The sequence below is a fragment of the Rattus norvegicus genome, chromosome 10, assembly GCF_036323735.1.
Source record: "Rattus norvegicus strain BN/NHsdMcwi chromosome 10, GRCr8, whole genome shotgun sequence".
Lineage (NCBI taxonomy): Eukaryota > Metazoa > Chordata > Mammalia > Rodentia > Muridae > Rattus > Rattus norvegicus.
Window position 1 is genome coordinate 69,605,001 of NC_086028.1, and position 25,474 is coordinate 69,630,474.

Consider the following 25,474-nt stretch of genomic DNA (forward strand, 5'->3'; position numbering starts at 1 on the left):
GTGCTTCTAGGCAAGCGCTCTACCACTGAGCTAAATCCCCAACCCCGTGAATTGCATTTCCTAAAGAGCAAGACTTATGCTTTTTTCTGATTCTGCTTGGTCTTGCCCTCTTGAAGGTTTTTTCTGTAATCAACTGCTTATTGTTATTCTGTGGAAGGAAGGTTTGCCAGCAGTTGGGCATGGCAGTTGAATTAACCACTGGGTTGCCGCAGAACTGTTGAACCACATCTAGGAGGGCTGGCCTGGATACAGTAAGGCAGTTTGTAGCTTCTGGGTATCACTATTAAGAATGATTCACATTGTTATTCTGCTGCAGGCAGTGTGGGCTGGCTGGGGTCATGCCTCCGAGAACCCCAAGCTCCCGGAGCTACTCTTAAAAAATGGCATTGCTTTCATGGGTAAGTTATGGGCTACTCTGTTCCTGTCCTTCTTGTGTTTTCTCCATATTCTACTTTGTAGTCTTACTTTCGTATGTTTTTAAAACAGTAAGCAACTCTTAGAATAATTTCTTCACGGGGGTTGGGGATTTAGCTCAGTGGTAGAGCGCTTGCCTAGCAAGCGCAAGGGCCTGGGTTCGGTCCCCAGCTCCGAAAAAAAAAGAAAAAAAAAAAAAGAATAATTTCTTCACCTTTTAAAAACTCCTTAATTAATTTACTTCTTTTTATTAAAATTACTTTTATTTTTTTACAGTCCAGTCATTACCCCCTTCCCGGTCTGTCCTCCCACAGTTCTTCATCCCATTTCTCTTCCGCCCAGTCTCCAAGAGGATGTCCCCCTTCCCCTGCTAGGCCTCCCCACATCCTGGGACTTCAAGACTCTCAAGAGTTAGGTGCATCTTCTCTCACTGAGGCCAGACCAGGCAGTCCTCTGCTGTGTATGTGTCGGGGCCTCAGACTAGCTAGTAAATGCTGCCTGGTTGGTGACTTACTGTCTGAGAGATCTCAGGGGCCTGGGTTAGTTGACTGCTGGTCCTCTTATGGGGTGGCACTTCTTCTCAGCTTCTTCCAGCCTTTTCCTAATTCAATCACAGGTTCCCTAACTTCAGTCCAATGATTGGGCATTAGTATCTGCATCTGCCAACTGCTTGTTGGGCTTCTACCTGAAGACCCAGCTATAGCACTCTTGGGCATGTTCTCCAAAGATGCCCCGCTGCACCACAGGGGCACGTGCTCCACTGTGTTCATAATTTAGTTAAGACAGGATTTCTCTGTATAACCCTGGCTGTCCTGGAACTTTAGACCAGGCTAGCCTCAAACTCAGAGATCTGTCTGCCTCTGCCTCCCAAGGCAATACCACCAATACCTGGCATCCCTTAATTTCTTAAGTTGTTCCTGTTTTTTTTTTTTTTTTTTTTTTTAACTTGATGGTGTTTTCTGTTACTGAGTCCTTTAGTATGAGATACGAAAAAGACTGATTTTGAAACACTATTTAAAAACTTTGCCATTAACATTAAGATAACATGTAGAAAAAGGATCAGTTTTTGATAGTAAAAGTAACTAACTCTTAGGATAACCTAGCAGTGAATCAGACCCTATATTTATATGTATTTATATATTATATATTTTCATATATTAGATGATATATTCTACCCTTGAAATATATTTTGTTCTGCTTTTCTCCTTTTATCATAGCAAAAGGAAAAATGCAGGTTACATGGATATGGTTATTTCTGTGTCAGGGCCCTTCCACAATGCTAAGGGGGCTTTGTGAGGATTATTAAAGGGGGAAAAATCTCTTTGTTAGGTTTCCTAAGACCAACTAAGGTATATTTCAAATGTAAACCCTAACATTTTACCAGCTTTACTTTGCTTTAGAGAAATGACTTTTTTTACTTGGTTAATGTGGAGCTCAATTCACAAAAATTGTATTTTTCAGAAATTGAAAGATAGAATTTCGATATATTGGGCTTCCCTGTGTACAACATTGGATTCTAGAAACAATGTAAAGATGAGTGAACATAGTGGTCACCATATGCCATAAGTGGGACGAAACAAATATAAAAATAATTACAAGACCAAATATATGCACCAGAAGGAGGCAGAGATTCTGCTGTTAAGTCTCCTTTCTTGTCTTGCTTTAGGCCCTCCGAGTCAGGCCATGTGGGCGTTGGGGGATAAGATTGCATCGTCTATTGTGGCTCAAACTGCAGGTATCCCCACTCTTCCCTGGAGTGGCAGTGGTAAGACATTATTTCTTGCTTTTTTGTTCGTTAATTTTTTGTATGTGTATGTGATGTCTGTGTGTGCGCACATTTTACACACACACACACACACACACACACACACACGCATACACATGCATATGTGCAGGTCAGAAGTGGAGACCAAAGTGTCAAAGGCCTTCCTTCTCCATTCTCTATTTCTTGAGGAATTCTCTTGGTCAACCTCGTACTTCCTGATTCAGCTGTTCTAGCTAGCCAGCCTTTCCCGGTCTCTCACCTGTCTCTGCCTTCTGAGTGTTGTGATTATAGGCAGCCACTGTATCTTCCTGTCTTTTGGGTTTTGAAGATCTGAACTCTGAACCTCACACTAAGTCATCTCTCTAACCTCCTTCTTTATATCATAAGGTATGAGAGGATAAGTAGAATATGTGGCCTGGGCTTAAGCTGAACCACATTACTCGACTGAATCGAGATACTTGGTAAGAAATAGAATGTCTACTGGGGTGTGGGGTGGGGGCTGGGAGAGTAGGCTGTGGCTGGTGGCACACATCTTTGAGCCCAGCATTCAAGAGACCGGAGCAGGCAGATCCTCTGAGTTTAAGGCCAGCCTGGTCTACATAGTTCCAGGACAGCCAGGGTTTTTTGAGAGACCCTACCTCAAAAATAGATAGATAGATAGATAGATAGATAGATAGATAGATAGATAGATACATACATACATACATACATACATACATACATACATACATATTTTTAGAAATAAAAGAATATAGTTATCAATGGTTGGGAAGATGGCTCAGTGGTTAATACAGTTTTCTGTTCTTCCAGGGGATCCAAGTTCAGTTCTCTGCACCCACACTAGGCAGTTCACAGGCAGCTCAACAGGTGGATCTCTGTGAGTTCAAGGTCATCCTGGTCTACAGAGTGAGTTCCAGGACAGCCAGGACTACACAGAGAAACCCTGTCTCGAAAAACAAACAAACAGAAGAAAGAAAATCTCTTAGTGTAATACTGTGCTTTTTATCATAGTTAAGAATATAAGTTGAATATTAGGTCCAGCTACTAAACTGATATGGAATGATCAATTAACTTGATTTGGAGACACTCCTGGAAACACATTTTGGTAGGGGTTGGGGTAGGTTCTCAGCATTCTCAGGGGCAGGCTTGTTAGATGACATAAGCAGCAGTGCCTGAGGAGTAATGTGGTTCACTAGCAAGAACCTTGATCCTTAGATGTGTCCTGCCTGCCAGTGTTTTGTGTAGATGCAAAAGATGGGGTCAGTGGTCACCTTCATCTCAAACGGAGGGGTAAAAAGAAAAATTGAGGGGCTGGGGATTTAGCTCAGTGGTAGAGCGCTTACCTAGGAAGCGCAAGGCCCTGGATTCGGTCCCCAGCTCCGAAAAAAAGAACCAAAAAAAAAGAAGAAAAAAAGAAAAATTGAGAAATGATTTATTTTTGCCAATTCTTTGGAGTTTTTTAAAAGTAATAATAATAATATGAACTTCACCCTTTTTTCACTCACACACAAAGAACACAATAAAATCTTCTAAAAATAGGATTGACCATTGTCTTGAGGCTGAAAGGATTTGAACCCTTCTTCTTCTGGCTCTCCAGGGAGAGGATTGCCATATCCTCTCCAGACCTGCTGGGTCAAATGGTTTAAAAGGTTGAATTTGTTCTTGTTTGAATGGAGAGACTGTAGTGTTCCCCTTGGAGCTGAATGCAAAGACGTTCAGGGAGCATAGCCTCATGACTCTGCTGAGACCAATAAAACCGCCATTCCCATTTCCAAAGGGTCGTAAAGACTGAATTATTTCTCAGACCTCTGGCCCCAGAGCGGGCCTCAAAACATTGAAGGTAGTTTGCCTGTGTGTTGCCATGAGAAATCTGCCATGCTTTTCTCTTTTCCCCTTCCCTCTGCTCCCACCCCAATCCTTGCATTTGTGTGACTAAGTCCCTGCTCACTGTCCTGGCTCTCTCTAGTGTGAGCACCCAAATTCTAGCCCATGTTACAGCTGAACACTACCATCTCCAAGAACTGGTCGAGGCTTTACTGTATCTTCCTAACCCCTCCCCAATTCGCCTTTAATTTTGGCAAATACAATAGCTTTTTTTTAAAAGATTTATTTATTTATTTATTTATTTTTACATATGAGTGCTCTATCAGCATTGTACACCTGTAGGCCAGAAGACGGCATCCGCTTCTGTTATAGATGGATGTGAGCCACTGTGGTTGCTGGGAATTGAACTCAGGACTGGAAGAACAGATCATCTCTCTATTTCCAGTACAATAAGTTTTAACAGAAGGTATCACGTAGCCAAGTGTGTGGAACATGTTAGTAATCTGTGCAATCAGGAAGCAGAGGCAGGAGGATTGCAAGTTAAAGACCAGTCTCCACTACATATGAAGTATGAGTCCAGTGCAGACTACATATCCTTTTTAAGAGGGGGCAGAAAATTGGCGTGAGCTCTCATACATGGTCTCACACCATTATTGTCTATTGTAGGTCTTCGAGTGGATTGGCAAGAAAATGATTTTTCGAAACGCATCTTAAATGTTCCACAGGATCTGTATGAGAAAGGCTATGTGAAGGATGTGGATGATGGACTGAAGGTAAGTTATTGATTCTGGGGCGGTCAGTTCTAATTACAAATACAGGGATTCGAAGGCAGTTCATGACATGCTAACGGGAGAGTTGTAAGGACAGGATAAATATTTTTTTTTTTTTCTTTTTTCCGGAGCTGGGGACCGAACCCAGGGCCTTGTGCTTGCTAGGCAAGTGCTCTACCACTGAGCTAAATCCCCAACCCCAGGATAAATATTTCTTAAGTATGGAGTGAGAAAGTGACTTTAAACTTAAATAATTTACTTTTGAAGAGGACTGGTGGTCTGCAGAGCAAGTCTTGGGAGGTTAATTGGGTTTCAGGAGGCACTGATTCTTCCTCTCCAGCAGCTGTTAGTGTGTGAGAGATGGCCAACACCATCCCCTCCCCTGTGAACTCAAAACCGAGAAGGTAGGCAGCTAGGTTGTTACAGAGCTATTTGTAAAAAAATGGCTCATGTGTACTGCAACAATGAAATTGTTAGGATGAACGGAGAGTTAGCTAACGGCTCTTCCCTCACACCTGGTGATTGGTGGTGCTGAGTAACCAGACTTCCCTCCATAGAGAGAGAGCTTTTATCATTTCGCTTATTCCATGGCTGAGAGCTCACAAGGAGCCTATGTTCTGTGTGGTGGGCTGATACCACTCTAACTATTAGCCATCTCCGTAGAAATGTGACCCCCACCATCACCCTTTATTACCTTATAGTTCCCTCCAGTTTGTTTGTCTTTTACTTGTGAACTAGTTAGCCTCAGTTATGCTTCTTGGATAATGCAAGAGGCGTCTTACGAAGATCGGCTATTTTAGTCTGGCTTGAATAGTGTTGATTCAGGAGGACGCTCAACAGTCAGTTGGGTTTGTTCTATTGTTTGTTGTTGAAGTTAATCATCCTATAATTTTAATGAGCAATATCCTAATACACTTACATTTCTAAAATGCTGTGTGCTGTAATTTTTTAAAGAGTACATTTCCAAATTTGCAAAAAGAAAAAGAACTAGTTATTTTGTTTATCAATTAAAAAGTTTGTTTTTTTCTGGTTATAACTATAAAAAGTCTAGAGATAGTGATGAAACCCTCCATTAAGAAACCATCTTTAATCCCAGCACTCATGTGAGCAGCCTAGACTACAGAGCAAGTTCCAGGGCAGCCAAGGATCTACAAAGAAACCATGTCTTGAATACCATACCCTCCCAAAAAAGAAGTCAGCTCTGTTAATTTAATCATTTATTTTCTTTTAGCTCTGTTTTGTTCTGTTTTGTGTCAAGAGTTTCATTCTGTAGCCCAGGCTAATCTGAAACTCACTGTATAGACTGTTGGCCTCAGATTCATGTCCTCCTGCTTCAGCCTACAAGGTGCTGGGCTTACAGGCTAGTGCCACAATTCCCTGCACACGAATTTTCTAAAAGGTCTGCCTTCCTGGCTTCTAAAAGCCAGGTCTAAAAGCAGGTCATCTTTTGTTTTTTCTCTTCAACACTTTTTTTTTTTGTATAGGTATTTGTCTGCATGTATATCTGCACATCAGGTGTGTGCATTGCCCATGAACGCAGTGGGAGGCATTGTAACTGGAGTAACACATGGCTGTGAGCCATCACGTGGGTGCTGGTAATCAAATTCTCAGTCCTCTAGGAGAGTAGCCAGTGCTTCTAACCGCTGAGCCATCTTTCCAGGCTCCGACCCCTAACCCTAAACTCTCTTTTGAAGGAAATGGATTATGTACACTCCACAGGACAGTGAGCCCGGAAGTAGCTAGTGCTGTCTGTCTGTACCATTCCCTCTGATTACCACCTGATGCCAATTGATAAACTTTACCTTCCTATTCAGTTTGTTTGTGTGAGAACAGGCAAGAATCGGTAAAGGACTCTAAGTGGGCAATCTACTGATATAAGTTAAAATTTAGGTTTTTAGGGGGGCTGGTTATGTGTGGTGGTACAGTCTTTTAATCTTAGTACTTGGAAGACTGGGGCAAAAGGATCACCGTGAACGTAAGGCCAGCCTGTGCTACATAGTTAAAGGCCAGGCTGGGACGGAGAGCTAAAGTTCTTTCTCAAAAAGACACTTTTCTGATCATACTTTCAAAAGCTATCCTTACAATGTTGCAAAATCTTGAAAATCTGGAATATTTTCATAAAAGAATGATTTGGTTATTTAAAATTTTTAGTAACTCAATTTACTTTAATATGGCTTTATTTTTTTTCCCATGACATTATATACAAAAGCTGCCTTATTTCTTCTGATAACTACATTGCCTAGCCATTCTGACAGCCCCAGTAACCTTTTAAGAAGACCTCATATAAGCTATCCATTCTGGCATAGCTTCAAGCCACATGTACATAAGACTTGGTAAGTCAGAACTTACCAAGTATCCAGAATTTTTTCTTCTGACTTTACCCTTTATTAAAGATAGCAAAATCTCAAAATATTATCAGAATTAGTCAGAAAACCAATTTTAGCTTGAATTTGAGCTAACTTAGCATATGAAACTGAAGAGGAGACAGGAGTTTCAGGAACATGTGAGCTGCATAGTATGTAGGGCTGCAGGATTTATTTATTTTTGAGACAGGGTCTCTCTACATAACCCTGACTGTCCTGGAATTCACTATGTAGACCAGGCTTGCCTCAAAGTCACAGAGATGTCTGCTTCTTCCTCTCAAGTGCTGGGATCAAAGGCACGCCTGGCTAGTGACTTTCCCCCCTTCTTTCTTTCCTCTTTTTTCTTTTCTTTCCCTCCTTCCCTTCCTTTTTTCCTTTTTCCTTCCTCCCTTCTTCTTTTCTTTCCTTACTTCCTTCCTGTTTTGTTCCCTTTGTGTAGCCTTAGCTATCCTAGAACTCTCTATGTAGATCAGGCTAGCTTTGAACTCAGAGATATACCTGCCTCTGCCTGTTGAGTACTGGGATTAAAGGCGCGTGCCATTATGCCTAGCTCTTCAGTGACTTATTCTTAAATGGAGAAAATATTAATTCTTTTCTGTACTAATATAAATGTTTTTCTTCTTTTTTTTTTTTTTTTTTTTTCCTGAAGGCAGCCGAGGAGGTTGGCTATCCAGTGATGATCAAGGCCTCAGAGGGAGGAGGAGGGAAGGGAATCAGAAAAGTTAACAATGCAGATGACTTCCCTAACCTCTTCAGACAGGTAGAGTACAAGTTGATTTTGCTTGTTTTAGCTGCCATGTATATCAGGGATGAGTGATTTAATTTATCCTGTACCTTAGATATATAGAAAATGTCAAGTTTTTATTTTTATGTATATGTAATCTAAACTTTGTCCATAGTCTTTACCTGATTATTCATAGGAATGGAGGTAAGAATTAATGAGGTATCTAATTTAATGTAATTCTGTTCACTTATGTAATTCAAGCACTAGTTTTTCTAATGTAGACGATAGCTCTTCTCTGCATGGTATGTGCTGCTCACAGTATCTTATGGCAAGAAGAGACAGTGTTCTTACACTCCGTGTTGTTTTGATATTGTAGGTAAGGGTGGGATGATCCTCATCAGTCTGCCTGTGTGTTGGCCATACTCTCTGATAGGCTTTACTTATGTCTTGCAAAGTTGGCTGGAGTCCCTTGAGTTTCTACCATGTCTTCTGTCTTCTTGGCCAGCAGCCCATACCCTTGTCTATGCTGTGAGATCATCCCACCCTTGCATAGGAACCTAATGGGATGGGTGCCTCAGAGAGCTTATCCCATGGTTTCTCTGCCTTAGCCTTGCTTGATGTGGCCATTACTATAGGTGATGTAGAAGGGGAGGCAGAATTCTTCATTGCTCTGCCCTACGAGTTACCTTCGCATGCTTGATTTTTCTTCTTCTTTTTTCTTTTTTTCTCTTCTACCAATACTCAGGGAAATATGTGTCAGAAAAAAGAAAACTGGGCATAGCTCTTACCTTGTCATGTTGCTAGCCCTTCTTCTCATACGTCATCCCATCCTTTTGTGTAGATGCCCCTACTTACCTTTTACTTGCCCCACTCCCTTTTCAAAAACCATACAGTGGCAAATTTCTTGCTTGGTTATTAGGAAGTAAGAGGAAAAGCTATGATTTGATAAAGAAAATTAAAAATCTATTGTCTTACTACATTTTATTTTGAATGTAAGAAGTTTAATATTACCTGTCTTTTTCATTATGTTCCTTTTGTAAAGTTTAATTTTGTAGTTAAATTAATGTTTCATGGAGTTCTGTAAAAAGATTTGCTCTCCTAATGTAAAATTATTTTAATCAATGATAACACAGATATTTCATAACTGCATTGTAGTTTGGAATTAAGTATATGAAGACTCTCGAACACTAAGAATTTGTTTTATGTGAAAGTCCCTAATTTCTCATAATAGCCAGCTAAAGCAATCTTTCCATTTAAAAAAAGCAACCAAAACTGCTGAGTCATGGAGCTGATTTCATTGTTTAGGAGGTAGAATATTTGCTTTGCATGCAGGATGCTTTAGGTTCAAGTCCTGGTTCTGTATAAACCATTCTTGGTGGTGTATACCTGTGTTCTAAGCAACGATGTATACACTCAGGCACTTGCATGCACACACACACACACACACACACACACACACACACACACACACACGAGATGAGATTAAACATGTTCAAGGTGGTATCATCAAAGAGTTAGGATCAGAAGTTAAGGTCATTCTTGTCTTAGTTAAATAGTGTAGTGAGCAGAAAAGGAAAACTTGGTTTTATTATATATATATATGTACACACATACATGCATGCATATATACTCACCTTCAAAGTCTGTTTGAAGAGTTGGGAAGTTTTTCAAGATAGTAAAGAATTATAAAAAAATGGGTAGTGGTGGACATTTAATCTCAGCACTCAGGAGGCAGGGGCAGGTTGATCTCTAAATTCAAGGCCAAGCCGACAGATCAAGTTCCAGGACAGCCAAAGCTATACAGAAGAACTCATCTCAAAAAACCAACAACAATCAAAACAAAATAAAACAAAGACCAAAACCAAGAATTATAAGAGGAGAAAAATATTCAGAGGTGAGTCTGGGAATTGAAGATTTTCTTTTTCCCACAAAGATACCTTCCAGTTCAAGATACAACAACCAGCTTGGGACGTTAGCTTCCATACCAACACCAGCACTCAGGAGTCTGAAGCAGGAGGCTGTTACCTTAGGGGCAGCCTTGACTACATAGTAGGAACTTACCTCAAAAAACAGCCTCTTCCTCAAAGAGAAAGGAAAAAACTCTACAAAATGGTTAGAATTTTCATTTGTCTTATAAGACTAAGAAGATGAAATTTAGACTTTAATGATGGTTGAACAAGTAGTTTTGGAGGCTCCAAGGACTCTTATATTTATATTGGGATCCTAAAGGACTGGAGGAAGAGTGAACAAGAAGTAGACCAACCCTCATAGGAAGAACTAAAGCTCAGATTCAGAGCACTCAGTTTGATTTAGGTATTATGTTTACAATTGTCAGTACTTCTACAACTCTGTGTGCTCAAAGCAAATGCCCATCCTCTTCAGAGGAAGATTATATATAGAACTTCAAATTATTACTAAGTTTTCATGTGGTATATAAAACACAATTAAAAGTAAGTAGGTATATAAAGTGCATGATTCAAAACCAGGAACAAAAGTCAGCAGAAACAGATCCAAAGAGGAATTCGATAATAGAGCTGTCAGGCAAGGACCTTGGAGTAACTATGCCTAGTACATTTAAGAAAGTTAAAGACAACGCTGAGAATTTTGGCAGAGAATTAGAAATCATAAAAAAAAGAAACATCCTAATACTGAAAATGCAGTAACTGAAATTAAGACATCGTATAAGAATTAAATAGCATATTAGATAAAGGAAGAATCAGTCTTTGGAAAATAGAAGAAAATTTAGACTCAAGAATAAAAAGAGACAAAAAGACCAAAAAATACAGAAAAGAACAATGCATTAGTTGCAGAGATGACCATGAAAGCATCTGTATATGATTTTTACTCTACAGTATATGACCGTCTCTCATCATCAAGAAGAGAAATCCTCTTCTTCACTCTTTGAGTCCCAACCGTTCTTTCAATTTATTTTGAACAACAAAAGGAAGCAGAAAGTCTGAAGCTTACATTTCAAGTGATCATGAAGTTCATATACCTTGCCTAATTGGAATGAGCCCTCCACTGTCCCATGTGGAATCCATTCTACCTACTAGAGAAAGAGAAACCATATGAAGCAGAAAAGAGTCCTTTCAGCTAAGGCCTCTGAATCCTACTAGGTGTCTGTCAGCACCGTATTTGATTATGTCAGTGGGTCTTTATAGACAATCAAACCCTAGTTGAGCTGCTAGGTAACAACAGTGCTTAGTTGTAGGTTTACCAGCTAAGTCCAGCTCAAAAAACTGTCACTACGCTTTTTTTCTGTATTGTTTTTAAGTCTGCTAGCTAAAGCCATTGGCCAGTCATAGGATGCTTGCCTAGCATACGTTAGGCCCTAGAGTCAATCCCTAGTACTGCCAAACAAACAAACAAACAAACAAACAAACAAACACAATAAAGGGAAACTACTGTAAATTCATGAGGGACACAGGACTTGATAGCAAAAGGTATGATGCTACCATGAAACAGGTGACCCTGCCTTTAGCTAATTAGCTCATGGGCTAAATATTCTGAGAAGGGTGTGGATAATGTTGTAGGGACAGTGAGAACACTACTAATGGGGCTAGAAAATAGTAGAGTATTAATTCAATTATTAATTGAATTTGAAAAGAAGATGGCCCATGTTCTGTAGTAATGGGATAATTGGCAAAAACTTTTATCTGAGATAACTTAAAAGATAATGTAATTCAGAGCTGGAGAGATGACTTTGCTGTTTACAACATATACTGCTCTTGTAGAGTACCAGAGTTCAGTTCCCAGCACTATTTGGTGAGTGACAACTGCCTGTAATTCTAGCTCAGGGACATCTGATGCCTTCGTCTGGCCTCTTGGACTCTCGTGCATATACTATCACACATATCACACATATAGTTAAATAATAACAACAGCAATAATAATAATTTAAAAAACTTAAAAATATAATGTAATTCATCAAGTCATGAATCTGATTAAGAAGATCTCAAAACAAAATATTAAAAGTGTCTATTAATGCTGAATATAAGTATAAAAGATGAGTGGCTGGGAGTGCACCTCAGTTGATAACATGCTTATTTTAGCATGCACGAGGTTCCAGGTTTGATTCCCGGCATCACATAAACTGTGTGTGGTTGTAGATGCCTGTACTCTCAGCATTCAAGGAAGCAAAAGAGGATTAGGAGTTCTAGGTCATCCTCAGATACATACTGAGTTTGAACCCAGCCTGGCTACTTGAGACACTGTCTCAAAAGCAGAAGGGGCTGGAGAATGGCTCAGAGTTAAGAGCACTGACTTCTTTCCCAGAGGCTTGGCTTTGCTTTGCAGCACTCACGTGGTAGCTCACAGCCAGTCTCAGGGGATCTCATGCCTCTACTTGCCCTTCTCAAACAACAGGCATGCATGCGGTGCATAGGCATAAATGCAAGCAAAACATCCACATGCATAAAATCCCTAAAAATTTTTAAAAATAAATAAATTTCTGTTCTTTGAGTAAGGGAAACCAACAACATATACCTTATTTGGATTTTAAGACCGCTGTGAAACCAGCAACCACCAAGTGTCTCCAATCCTTCCCATTTGAACAAGAAACACAGTTCTTCCTCCCAATTGCATCCTTAAGCATGGGGTTTGGAGCAGATAACTTGTCTCTTTAGTTCTCAGGTCTTTGGATGAAGAGGCTGTGACTGAGGAGCTGAAGGGAAGGGGACTCTTGTTTCTGGACATGAGTCATGAGAGCAGTGAAGGTCAAGCCTGATGACCTGATTGCATGAGACTTTGGGGGTCTGGGGAGGGGTGAGTCTAACTTGCATGTGGGAGGTATGTCAATTATTGTGGCCACAAGGTGGACCATAGTACATTGTTTGCAGAGATGGCCGCAATAACTCCTCCCATTCCTATATGTACACCCTTTGCAATGTGACTTTGCCTTTCTTCCCATGAAGAGGTGGCATCTCTTTCCTCACTTTTTGGCTTATCACCCTTTTTTGTGGTTTGCTTAGACCACCGTTAGTTGGCCAAAGTGATGTACATATATTGGAGCCGAGACGTCAAGAAGACATGCGTCTTTGCCCTCACCCTCTAAGGACGTTGTTAAAGAAGCTTGGTCTATGCTGTGTACTGTACTGAAAAGTCCATTGGAGGATGAGAGACCACGTCCAGCAGAAATGAGCACATTCCCTTGAGGCTGTCTACACTTTCAGTCAGCACTAATCCCTAGACTTGGGAAGGAGAGCACCTGAGTGACCAGATGGTATTCCCATGATTGCAAGAAGCACAAGAACCGAGAAGCTGACCATCTGGAGCACGTTGAGAAGTTGACATTTTCAGCAGGCCACAGAGTTTGAAGTATCTTTTGTAGATAGCAAACTGAAGTAGAAAAGCTAGAGTATACAGACACAGGGTAAGCTGATGGTCTCTAGTATCATGCCTTTTAAGACTCACAGATGAGGAAGAGAATGGAACAGCAATAGTTGAAGAAATACTGGAGCAGAAGGCTGCATCTGAAGAGATAATGTCCAAGAATTTTTTTCAAACTAATAAAAGCTGCCAAGCTCAAATAACAAAAAAACCCTGTTGAGCCTCAGGCATGCTGAGTACAAGGAAAACCACATCTAAGCTTATTAATAAATCTGCCTGCCTCCCCCAACACATACCTCCCCTGCCCCTCACCCCCCCCCTCTCTCTCTCTCACACACACACACACACACACACACACACACACACACACACACCACATGAAAAAGAAAAGAAAAAGACAGACAGACACTTACATACAATCTGAAAGCTGTCGGAGCATAAAGATTACTTTCAAAAGGCTAAGACGATTAACAGTTAACAGGCATGGAGTCACACAGCTTCAATTCTGCACAGGGGACACAGAAGGAAAAGCAGGTGGATCTCAGGGCTACACAGTGAGATTCTAGAAGGGGATAAAAGAGGAAGAGGAGGAGGAGAAAGAAGGAGAAGGAAAAGAAGGAAGGAGGAGGAGGAAGAAGAAGATAAAGGAGAAGGAGGAGGAGGAAGAGGAGGAGGAGGAGCAATAGTTAAAATCTCAGTAGACATTCTGGAAACTAGAAAACATTGAGATATATTTGAAATGCAGAAGTAATTGGTAATTTAAGATTCTCGTGCCTACTGACAGTGTTTCTCACAACTCAGGATGGAAGACGTTTGACCTCAGCACTGTGTGATGTAATTAGGAAAGCAGCTAGTTAGGAGCAAGGTCCACATGTGTGTGATTGTCTGAGTGGATGGCAGTATTTTTGCCCTATTGTGGGATTTGGCTATGTATATGTTTCAAGTATTTTGTTTGCCATTTTAACATACTGGGTGTTTGATGTTTTCATATTCATTAATATGGGTGCTATAACTAAGAATGCAGCACATTAAAGATAGACAAAGGCATGGACTGTACTTTTGCTCTGTATTCCCACTGTTAACGTAGTCCCTGAATTTCTAGGCATCTGCTTATTGAAATCAAAGCAACGTTTTAATATAGAAAAAAATCCTTATTACATAAGAATCTTGTTTCCTTTTCTAACACAGGTTCAAGCTGAAGTCCCTGGATCACCTATATTTGTAATGAGATTAGCAAAACAGTCTCGTCATCTGGAGGTCCAGATTCTGGCGGATCAGTATGGCAATGCAATTTCTTTGTTTGGTCGTGACTGCTCTGTACAACGCAGGCATCAGAAGATCATTGAAGAAGCTCCTGCTGCTATTGCTACCCCAGCAGTATTTGAACACATGGAACAGGTGTGCCTATTAAATTCCTTCATTATTTTCCTACACAGACACACGCAGCTCAGATACTCTTACAGGAGTGGAAGAAATACAAGTCAGGACTCTAGATAATGGATAAGGTTTTTTCTTTTTCTGTAGAACATTTTATGTTATTCTTTTAGGAAAATTGTCAAGAAACTTACAAAGTCTAAATATAGTTAATACTTAAAAAGTATAAGAAAAGAGCCGTGAGGTTGTGGCACACATCTTTAATCCCAGCATGTGGAAGACATGGGCAGGTGGATCTTTCTGAGTTTGAGGATAGTATGGTCTACAGAGAAAGTTCCAGGGTGTCCAAAGCTACACAGAGAAACCCTGTTTTAACAAAACTAACTGATGGATGAATGGATGGATGGGTGGGTGGGTGGATGGATGGAAAATTAACATGCTATCTTGAGTAAGATAAATAAGAGAAGCATGTTAAGATCTTAACAAAGTTCATGAAATGCAGGTGGCTTGTCGTTTGTTGGATTGATTAACATCAAATACTGTGCCAGGTACAGTGACTCACTTAGGATTCCAGCCCTTGGGAGGCTGAGGTTGGAAGATGAAGAGTTCTAGGCTAGCCTGTGCTATATTGTGAGGCCTTGTCTAAAAAGAAGCTATCTGTAGCTGATTATTCAAATTCATTATCTTACAATGTCATCTAGGTATCTGTGAACTTAGGTATTTCATACTTTTGTATAAAGAATTTCTTGGGGGCTGGAGAGATGGCTCAGTGGTTAAGAACACTGACTGCTCTTCCAGAGGTCCTGAGTTCAATTCCCAGCAACCACATGGTGGCTCACAACCATCTGCAATGGGATCTGATGCCCTCTTCTGGTGTGTCTGAAGGCAGCTACCATGTACTTATATATAATAAATAAATAAATCTTAAAAACAAATAAATATAATAATTAAAAAAAGAATTTCTTTGTCACGAAGTGTGCCTTGGTCATAATTGTGCTTAGGGAAGTGAACATATTTTTTTGTTTTTGTTTTTGTTTTTTTTTGTTTTTTTTTTCCCGGAGCTGGGGATCGAACCCAGGGCCTTGCGCTTCCTAGGCAAGCGCTCTACCACTGAGCTAAATCCCCAACCCCTGTTTTTGTTTTTTTTAATGGAAGAATGGCTATCTTAGGGTTTTACTGCTGTGATCAGATACCATGACCAAGGCAAGTTTTATAAAGCACAACATTTAATTGGGGCTGGCTTACAGGTTCAGAAGTTCAGTCCATTATCATCAAGTTGGGTGCATGGCCGCATCCGAGTAGGCATGGGGCAGGAGCTGAGAGCTCTGCATCTTCATCTGAAGACGGCTGGCAGAACACTCACTTCCAGGCAGCTAGAGAGAGGGTCCTATAAGACATCTGAATTGATTCTGGGCATAGGTTTTCCCTGTTCAATTTCTGTAACATGGGTTTTTCAGACTGCCTCCTTTGGGTGAAGTTTCATAGCCTAATTCCTGCTGGTGAGGGATTAGAAGTACAAACATTAATTCGGACTTTAGTCACATATTTTGGAGGCCAGGCTTGTGGGCTGTTCAGAAATGTAATTCTCTCAATTATTTGGTAACCTTCCAGGCTGTTTACATATACTCAGCTTCCAGTTGGAATAATCAAATGCAGTAATTTCTTTTAGATGAAGAGTTTTATGTATCTTAGGTGGGGCTCAAATTCTGTATGTAGCTGAGGATAGTTTTGAACTTCTGATCCTCCTGCCTCACCTTCACCCCTCTCAGGGTATGTGTCACCACACCTGGTTTATGTGGTGCTAGGGATTTGAACCCAGAGCCTTGGGCATGCTAAGCAAGTACTCTGTCCACTAAAGTACAGCCATAGTCCTTATTACTTTTTCATACTTAGTTAATATGGAGCAAGCATTACATTTTGTAGGAAATAATCTATTAAATGTGTTCTATAACAAGGAGCTCACCTCCTAGCTTTCCAATCTGCAGTGTGTTTCCGTGTTAACCTTATTGCTAAACTAGCATCACAGATTTTATTTTTGAAAATAGCATCATTCCATCTGCAGTTCTAAATGAACATTCTGGTTAGGATACAGGTTAAATTACTATATAAAATAAAAAGATCCAAAAAATACAGTGACCCTATTTTGATTTGCCATTCTTTACATGTTCTTATCTACATGATTGAAATCTGATTTATATGTTATACATCTCACTTACCAGTCTCGAATCCTGTTGGTGAAGACATGGTCCCTATAGGAAATGAGTCACTAGCTACATGAGAGATTAGAAAACCCAATCTCTAGCTGGTGGAATGTTCCTAAGAACAGGAACATATTGGGAATCCTGGGAACTAGGAGTCATTGAGGAGTTTACCACCATCTTTGTTTGCCTTTGTGCCCTTTGGTCTAAAGGGAGACTGCTTATGATCTGATGCGAAAACACTCTTTTCTCCCACTTTTTCACCGAGTTTCTTATCTCGGGGCATTACATAGTAATTAGAGTGGGTATGATTTTCTTGAATGTGGGTCAGAATTTTGGGTGACTTATCTAAGTACCGGGTGGTTGACAACTAGCTGTATGTAAAGTGACACAGCAGCTGGACAAGTGATAGACTCACGGTGTCTCATCTTCCTAAAGTGTGCTGTAAAACTTGCCAAAATGGTTGGTTATGTGAGCGCTGGGACTGTGGAATACTTGTACAGCCAGGACGGAAGCTTCTACTTCTTGGAACTGAACCCTCGGCTACAGGTTGAACATCCTTGTACAGAGATGGTGGCTGATGTCAATCTTCCTGCAGCACAGCTCCAGGTGAGTCACCCTGACATGGACTCAAGTTAGAGCTGAGGGAATTTTAAGAAAAGTATAAATAAGCAAGAGCCTTACCTATTTTTATTTCTCATAAATTTTGATTATGTGGCATGGGTTAGTTTTCTGGTGTATCTTGCAGATAAACACAGTCAATAAACTGTTTTGAGAAGAAACTTTAAAATCAGTCTGCTCTGGGGCTGGAGAGATGGCTCTTTGGTTAAGAGTACTGGCAGAGGTCACAGATGGAGTCCCAATACCTACTTGGTGCACTGCACAACAGTCCGTCATCATGTTTCAGGGGATCTGTTGCCCTCTCCTGGCTTCTTCAGTCACTGCACGTGTTGTATAGATGTGTAGGTAAAACATTTATGCACATACTTATTTTTTTTAAAGACTTATTTATTTATTATATATAAGTACATGGTAGCTGTCTTCAGACACACCAGAAGAGGGCATCAGATCCCATTACAGATTGTTGTGAGCCACCATGTGGTTGCTGGGAATTGAACTCAGGACCTCTGGAAGAGCAGTCAGTGTTCTTAACCACTGAGCCATCTCTCTGGCCCTACACATACTTTTTTAATTAATAAAAAATTTAAAGAACAATTTGCTTTGTTTAATTATTTGCTTATAGTAAATTCTGTGACTTTGGTATTAGCTCCCGTTTTTAATTCTAGTTTATCTATTGAAACAACTCTGGATGAGGTGGACTGTAGTAGCATGTGTTGCAAAAATAGTATATAAAGTGGTAGCTATTAATTCTGTCATCTTCTTCCAGCCTGGGAAACAAATAGTATGGTAAAGAGTAGAAGCAAATGATAAGATTTTATATTATTTTGCCTGCTTTATTTCCACTCTAGGCTGGTCCATCCCTCTAAGTCAACCTGGTGGTCCCTGCTGTCTGGAGAGACTGTATTGATGCTGAATTTAGTATGGCAATTAATCAGCTAATCTCAAGAAGTCCTCTTATCTCAGGCTTCTGAGTAGCTAGCTGATAATCTTATATGACCTAGTTTTGGCTTATAATAAGAACATCTTGCAGGTTCCCACTGAAAAAGGGTTTTGTGGGTTTCTTTACATTTTTAAAAACATTTGTTTTTGTTATATGGATGTGCATGCCATAGCATGTATTTGGAAGGTAGAAAACAACTTTTGGGAGTTGGTTCTCTCCTCCCACCATAGGTTCTGGAGATTAAATTCAGGTCATTTGCCTTGGCAGTAAGTGACTTTATTTGTTGAACTATCTCATTGGCTCTTATTAGGGTATATTAATGTTATAAAATAACAGGCTTTTCCTGGGGTGCTGGCACATACCATTAATTCTAGTGCTCCAGGGACAGAGACAGACAGATCTCTGTGAGTTTAAGGTCAGCCTGGTCTGCATAGCAAGTTCTAGACCAGCCAGGTCTACCTAGTAAGACCTGGTCTCAGAACAAACAAGGTTTGACTATGGTGTTTTTATGCATGTTGATCATATCCCTTCTCAGTTAGTTCTCATGTCCTCCCTTTATAGGAGTAGCCACCCAAGTAAATGACTAAAGGTTTCTTTACTCTTTCCAGTGGTTTACAGCATGAGAGACAGCTATAGTGTTGTTAAGGGTTTTTACCTGTTTGAACTTCTTGCCTGTTTTAGATAATTTTATTCTCATCCCCCATGGAGAAATGACAGCAGAGGAAAATGTCTGTTGCAGTAGGAATTTGGAGACATTTTAGGAAAGGGGAATGATCCTAGCAAATAACCCTTAGCGATGTGTTCCATTTTATGTAACTTAGTTGTAGAATGCAGATTACAAAAGAATGCTTTAGTAGTAATTCCAAAATATGCGGACTCTTAGGTATTTTGATAGCTTCTCTCTGCTAAGAAAAGGGACTGTGGTAAATGACATGTGTCTTATTGCCTTTCAGATTGCCATGGGGATCCCTCTATTTAGGATCAAGGATATTCGTATGATGTATGGGGTATCTCCTTGGGGTGATGCTCCCATTGATTTTGAAAATTCTGCTCATGTTCCTTGCCCAAGGGGCCATGTGATTGCTGCTCGGATCACCAGTGAAAACCCAGATGAGGTAACCCTTCACTTAAAAGGTTTAATGTTAAGACAGGTGTCTGAAGGTGTGCTTTTAAAGTCTTGGACTGGGTTTTGAGAGGGAAATTTAGATGATTTTGAAAGTAGATGCATGATGGTTGCTGCATTGGCCATTTAATATCCCTTAAGTCACTCAGGGAGCATCCATGGGTCGTTGCTCTGGGCCTTGTGCACTATAGCTCTGGACCTTGGCTTGCATGGTTTTGGGTCAACTGTGCTTAATGAACCCAGAGCCTGAACACTGAGTATCAATGCTCTTTTCTCTGCCACTAAATGTAGTCTCTTTTGTTCTTCATCCTCTAACAGGGGTTTAAGCCCAGCTCTGGAACAGTTCAGGAACTTAATTTTCGCAGCAATAAGAATGTTTGGGGTTATTTCAGTGTTGCTGCTGCTGGGGGACTTCATGAATTTGCTGATTCTCAGTTCGGTCACTGCTTTTCCTGGGGAGAAAACAGAGAAGAAGCAATTTCGTGAGTATAATGGGATTTCATGCCTTTTGTTTAATAAAATGGCTAATTCTCAGTGAAGGTATTGACCATCTTTATCTGCTATGGAGAGCTTGTGTGAAGAAATACATATCGTGCTTGAATTCATGCTGTGCTCTGTTCTGTAGTATTTGGCAGATCTGTTTCTTTCTGAGTCTTTGCAAGGTGTTTACTTTTTGGTTTCATTTTGTTTTTGAAAGTGAAGTTATTTGCCTTAATGTTGGATTTGTTTTTGTTTTTACAATAATGGTAATATTACTGGGGAGAGGGCAGATTCTTGACCATGAATTTGGTATCAGGTAAGTTGTAGGTAGTATACAGTGCTCCTTAGGTTCTGCGTGTTCATCCAGGACCTCATTATATAGCTGTGAGCAACTCACACCATTCAATTTTCTAATTTGACAGGTAAAATTTACATGTGTGTATATAAAGGTATGTGTGTATATATACCTACACATATATGTAGCTATATATTTAATGGTATACCACATGCTGCTTTGATATATGTATGCCTTGTGGAATCAAGGTTTTGGCATTTTAATCACCTCATAGTCTTGCCATTTTTTATTTCTGGTGTTTCTGGTGCTAATCTTTTTTTTTTTTTTTTTTTTTTTTTTTTTTTTTTTTTTTTTGGTGCTAATCTTTTAAACTATGCAATCTTAGCACTTTCCGATATTTAGTGTTATTGACCACCAGTCCCATGGTGTCCTGACATTTATTTATTTATTTTAAAGATTCACCTATTTATTTCATGTATGTGGGTACATTGTCGCTGTCTTCAGACACACCAGAACAGGGCATCAGGTCCCATTACAGATGATTGTGAGCCACCATGTGATTGCTGGGAATTGAACTCAGGACCTCTGGAGGAGCACTGAGCCATCTTTCCAGCCTGTATACTGACATTTAAAATAATAAAATCTTACTTGATTTATGAAAAGAGAATAAAATAATTATTCTAAAGTAGTCAATAGTTTACAAAAATATAAATGACATACTAAATATTAATATTCTGTTAATTATAAATATCAAATTATCAGCAGTTTTGCTTGCATAAAAGTTAGGCTTTAGGAAGTAATTTGATTAGTATATGTTTTAAAATATCTTTCCTAGATTCAAAAATCAGTTCATCTACCTCTTTGTATTCCTTCCCTGCTTTCCCTCCCCCCTTTTCCTCCCCACTTCCTCTTCTCTCTCCTGCTCCTTTTCCTTCCTTTCTGCTTTTCTTTGTGGTGCTAGAGATTGAACATAGGACTTAATGTGTGCGCTGCCACTGAGCTACCTTCAAACTTCTCTTTCTGTTTCAATTAAAGCTTTAATGGTGTGTTGCCAATGCCCCGATTTAATAGTATTTGCTTCCCCTTGCAGCTGCACACAGATAGGTATTCCCTTAGTATTTGTTAGTGTTCTTAAGAGATTGTGTTGTCGTTATTGCTATCAGATTTTTTTATTTAATTTTAGGTGTATGAATGTTTTCCCTGCGTGTTTGTATGCGAGCCGTGTGTGTGTGTGTGTGTGTGTGTGTGTGTGTGTGTGTGTGTGTGTGTGTGTGTGTGTGTATGTATGTACGTACAGCCTGCAGGAGTTTGTTTTTCCACCATGTGGATTCTGGGAATCGAACTTTGGTAATCAGCCTTGGCAGCAGGTGCCTTAACCCGTTAAGCCAGCTTGTAGAAGTTTCATGTGGCTACTTCACTTAACTGGGACATGAGTCGAGCATTTTAGACAGTTCCCCTTCCCTTGCTGTGTCTCATTTATGCTTCCAGGCTGGCCTCTATTGGCATTTTTGTTTCAGTCTTGATCAAGCAGACCATTGTATCTATTCTACAGGATATGTCCAAAGCCTTGGTCAGAATTCTCACTACTCCATTTTGGTCTGCTCTGTACAGTTCCCTATAGAAGAAAACAAACTCGGCCACTTTTTAGCATAGTCAGATAGTCTCTGCAATATATTTGCTTCCTGATACTGTACCAGAAGTTCTTTTTTCAGCTCAGAGCTTTCTTTGTGGCATGTGATCTGTACTCTTTGGTTGGCTGTTAGATCTTACTCTGTAATAGTCTTAGCCCACACATCCAACACTACTTCTCATAATATAAATACCATGAAAACAGGAACATATCTATGTTGTTAATACTATATCCCCTGAACTATAACCATATAGTTCATATATTCCCTTTCTATCTGCAGATTTGCCTCTCACTGTTGTTTGCTTTGTTCTTCCTTCTCTCCAGTCAATCATAAATTTACCACACTCAATAGATACCATCATGCTGGGCCTGTCAATACAGTAAAGATCAAATAGAGTCTGTATCCTCACGGTACTATAATCCAGAGGAAGAAAGAAAAGCAATTGCTTTATTATGTAGTGAGCAAGTATGACTACATTGGGCTTATAGACAGGCATTACAGAAGCATGCAACTGTGTCAGCCAACGCCAGTCTGATAAGATGTTAGGATGTAGAAAATAAGTGCTGCCCTGGTTCTAGCTAGTCAGCAATAAATGATAGAACAATGAAAATCAAAGAGTGGGTTTGTCTGTACTCTTTGTAGCGAATTGTTTACGATTTGCCAGTGCCCTTACGGTAATATCAATCAAAACTTCTGTGTCCTGACTTCTTGGAAGCTCTCCTATCGGGAGTATGTGACAATGAGCAGACTTAGGTCTGTACCCTCATTTGTCCTTGGAACTATCTGTCCTTCTGCTAAGACTCAAAAAAAAAGAAAAGAAACAATTCTTTCAAATGATTGAGAAACACCAAAACAGTATTTTCTGTTCTTCCCCTAGAAATATGGTGGTGGCATTGAAGGAGCTGTCTATTCGGGGTGACTTTCGAACTACAGTAGAATACCTCATCAAGCTGCTGGAGACAGAAAGCTTTCAGTTGAACAGAATCGACACTGGCTGGCTGGACAGACTGATTGCAGAGAAAGTGCAGGTGTGTGCTCCTCCTGTTGCTTTCAGTGGCATTTGGGACTGCTTTTATAGGCCTTTGTCATCTTCAGGTCTGGGCATCAGATGGGATTTGATTCCAGTGTAAATGGCTCCTTATTACCTGGAAAAATCTAGGATGCAGATTGGTTTTAGCACTTTGTAAGTTCTAGTTCCAGGCTGGGAATGTAGCTTTTCTTGTTCTAATGCGCATCTATCGTTCACACGTCAAAAGAAAGTTCCTGTGCATGTACTACACAGTCTTTGTGGGGGAGGGATAAGCACATGTAGGGCTCAGAGAACAATTTGTGCGAGTCAAATTTCCCCCTACAATATGAGGTCAAGTTCCCTTACCCTTCTGAGCTATCCTGCTGGCTTCACTTTTATAAATTTGGTTAAATTACTAGATTCATCTAAGTCTCAAGGTCAACATTTTGACTACATAACACATTGTTTTCTTTCTTTTTTGAAAAGCATTTTTATTACATTTATTTATTGATTGATTATGAAGTGCATGCTGGGTTGCCTGTGGATGTCAAAGGACAACTTCCCGGGTCAGTTCTCTCCATTTCTACTCTGTGGGTCCCGGGAATCAACTCAGGTCATCAGGCTGGCGGCTACTGTGTAGTCCTGGCTGTCCTGGAAACCACATTGTAATCCAGGCTGGCCTTGAACTCCTGCCTCTTGTTTCCCAAGGGCTGGGACTGAAGATGTGCACTACCACTACCTGGTTCCATTTTGTTTTCTTAATAAATTCTCACCCATTAAATCTTTGTACTTTAGACTCTTTTTTTTCTTCTCATAAAAGTTTGAGCTGGTCTGATCTGCTCAATGAAAATTTTACAGTGAGTAGAAGGAAATTTATTTTTAAAAATTTCCTCAAATTCTAAAGGTAAATGTACAAATTTTTTGTTTGTTGTTAAAAGTTTATCATCAAAAACCTTGCAATTAAAAATTACCTCATGTGACAGTTAACAACACCCAAACTTCATACATCTCAATAAACTATGCAGTTAAAATAGCTATTCTAAAACTATAGAATTTCACATTGTAAGTTTTACTACTGAGATATCTATATATCTATATCTATATCTATATATCTATATCATTTGTCTACTACCAATAATGAAAGAAAGGAAGGAAGGAAGTTTATGACAGGGTTAGAACTAGAACAGTTGGCTTTATGTTTTCTTGAATAACTTGTGTCGGTTATCTACACCCAGTCCTTCCCTAGTGTTTCATAAGGTCTCATGGGAGCTGGAAGGATAACTTGTCCTTTCTTACTGCTCTTCCTGAGAACCTGAGTTCAGTTCTCTGTATCTACGTGGTGACTCATAGTTACCTGTAACTCCTGGGGACCTGATGCTGCTCTCTAACCTCTAGGGGCACCAGGCACATGCATGGTACACTTACATACATGCAGGCAAATAGCAAAATAAAAGTGGCTTCAACCTCAAGTCAAGGATGGTCTTTGAACTCCTTTGATCTCCTTGTCTCCACCTCCCAAGTGCTAGGATTGCAGGTGTATACCACCATGCTTGGCTCAAAAAATCACTACGGAGATAAGGATGGTTCTGATCTTGGTTTTATTTGAGTGGCTGTGCTGTCATGTGACCATGCTTTTGATCTGTCCTCTGTTCTTTTTAGGCAGAGCGTCCTGACACCATGTTGGGAGTTGTGTGTGGGGCTCTTCATGTGGCAGATGTGAACCTGAGAAATAGCATCTCTAACTTCCTTCACTCCTTAGAGAGGTAATCTATGTTCTTGTGTCCATGCTAGCCAACCAATGTTGAGTACGGGACTATAGCTCAAAGGTCCATTTGTTTTTCTGCAACTTCCGGGCACTTTATGATTTCTAGTTGTTATTCATGCACTAGGGACAAAGGAAAGAGGGAGAATGCCTCAGGAGAGTAGGTCACTGTTTCTTTTTTTGTAAGTGTGTATGTGTTTGTTATGTAAGTGTTCATGTGGGTATGTACACATAGACCTACATGTGTAAACATGTGGTTGGAAGCCAAAAGGTTGACATTAGGTGTCTTTCTTGATTGTATTTTATTTTTATTGGTTTGGTTTGGTTGACTGGTTTTTTGTTTGCTTGTTTGTTTATTTGTATTCCTGTTTTCCTTTTTGATTTTATTTTTTGAGACAGGGTCTTTCTATGCCGCCTGGCTGTATTAGAACTCTTTGTATAGACTATGAGACACTGGCCTCCAACTCACAGAGATCCTCCTGCCTCTGCCTCATGAGTGTTGGGATTAAAGGTGTACACCAACCGATACATCTAGTCTCAGTTCATTTTTAGACACAGTCTCTCAGACACTGAGCCTGGAGCTCTCTAATTCAGCTAGGTTTGCTGGCCAATGAACTCCCAGCACATGTCTGTTTTCACTACTCCAGCCTCCTCCATGGTCAGCACCACAGTGCTGGAGTTAGACACTGTGCCTGCTTTTCCATAGATGCTGCATATCGGAACCCAGACCCTCATGCCTTTATGGCAGGAATCTTCTCAACTCCGAGATTAATCTAGTTTTTAAACACTGAAACCCAACTGCACCAAATACACTTCCCTTAGCAAGGCTCCCCAAATCATGGTGATAAAATCC

At 40.1% G+C, this 25,474-nt stretch overlaps 1 protein-coding gene across 9 annotated transcripts in view; it reads left to right on the top strand.

Annotated features, from left to right (window-relative positions):
• Positions 1-25,474, top strand: part of Acaca (acetyl-CoA carboxylase alpha) — a 262,262-nt gene that overhangs the window by 93,374 nt on the left and 143,414 nt on the right. For all 9 annotated transcript variants that reach the window (XM_039086752.2, XM_039086753.2, XM_039086758.2 and 6 more), the window contains 10 exons: positions 317-398; positions 2,081-2,179; positions 4,670-4,776; positions 7,786-7,896; positions 14,377-14,586; positions 17,199-17,369; positions 19,275-19,436; positions 19,763-19,926; positions 22,728-22,878; positions 24,519-24,622. In XM_039086752.2, the coding sequence (XP_038942680.1) occupies positions 317-398; positions 2,081-2,179; positions 4,670-4,776; positions 7,786-7,896; positions 14,377-14,586; positions 17,199-17,369; positions 19,275-19,436; positions 19,763-19,926; positions 22,728-22,878; positions 24,519-24,622 (1,361 nt within the window). The remainder of the gene's footprint in view (positions 1-316; positions 399-2,080; positions 2,180-4,669; positions 4,777-7,785; positions 7,897-14,376; positions 14,587-17,198; positions 17,370-19,274; positions 19,437-19,762; positions 19,927-22,727; positions 22,879-24,518; positions 24,623-25,474) is intronic.